We start from the raw sequence: 471 nt of genomic DNA, 5'->3' as shown, positions 1-471 counted from the left end.
GCTCAATCCCCAGCAGCAGCAGCGCCCCACATATTTGCTGCAGCAGCACACACCTCTCAGCAGCAGCAGCTGCTGCTGCTGCAGCATCACCATCATCAGCAACGCCAGCAGCAGCAGCAGCAGCTGCTGCTGCAGCAGGGCGCCGCAGCAGCAGCAAGGCGTCTCCATGCTCGTCAGCAGCAGCAGCAGCAGTCGAATGCGGATACACTGCAGCGCGTATCTCCTTCAAGAGTTTTGCTGCTGCTGCAGCAGCAGCAGCAGCAGCAGCAGCAGCAGCAGCAGCAGCAGCACCCGTTCTTCCCTGTGCAAGGCCTTGGGCCTCGGGGGGCCCCCCATGGTCAAGGCAAGGGGTCAGGGGGGGCCCCCCTGTCTCTCCCCCCCTCAGCTGCAGCAGCTGCTGCGCTGCAGCAGCAGCTGCATGCAGCACGAGCTGCACGTACACCCCAAACCCCAACATGCTGCTGCTGCTGC

At 64.3% G+C, this 471-nt stretch overlaps 1 protein-coding gene across 1 annotated transcript in view; it reads right to left on the bottom strand.

Moving 5' to 3' along the window:
- EMH_0056900 (uncharacterized protein) overlaps positions 1-457 on the bottom strand; it is a gene marked incomplete at both ends in the record, with an annotated part of 6,046 nt that extends 5,589 nt beyond the window's left edge. Inside the window, 1 exon segment of the mRNA XM_013497410.1 lies at positions 3-457. Coding sequence (XP_013352864.1) covers positions 3-457 — 455 coding nt within the window.
- Between the last annotated feature and the right edge of the window lie 14 nt (positions 458-471).

The sequence above is a fragment of the Eimeria mitis genome, genomic scaffold (assembly GCF_000499745.2).
Source record: "Eimeria mitis Houghton genomic scaffold, Emh_scaff2655, whole genome shotgun sequence".
Classification (NCBI taxonomy): domain Eukaryota; phylum Apicomplexa; class Conoidasida; order Eucoccidiorida; family Eimeriidae; genus Eimeria; species Eimeria mitis.
This window is presented reverse-complemented; position numbering and strand designations above follow the sequence as displayed.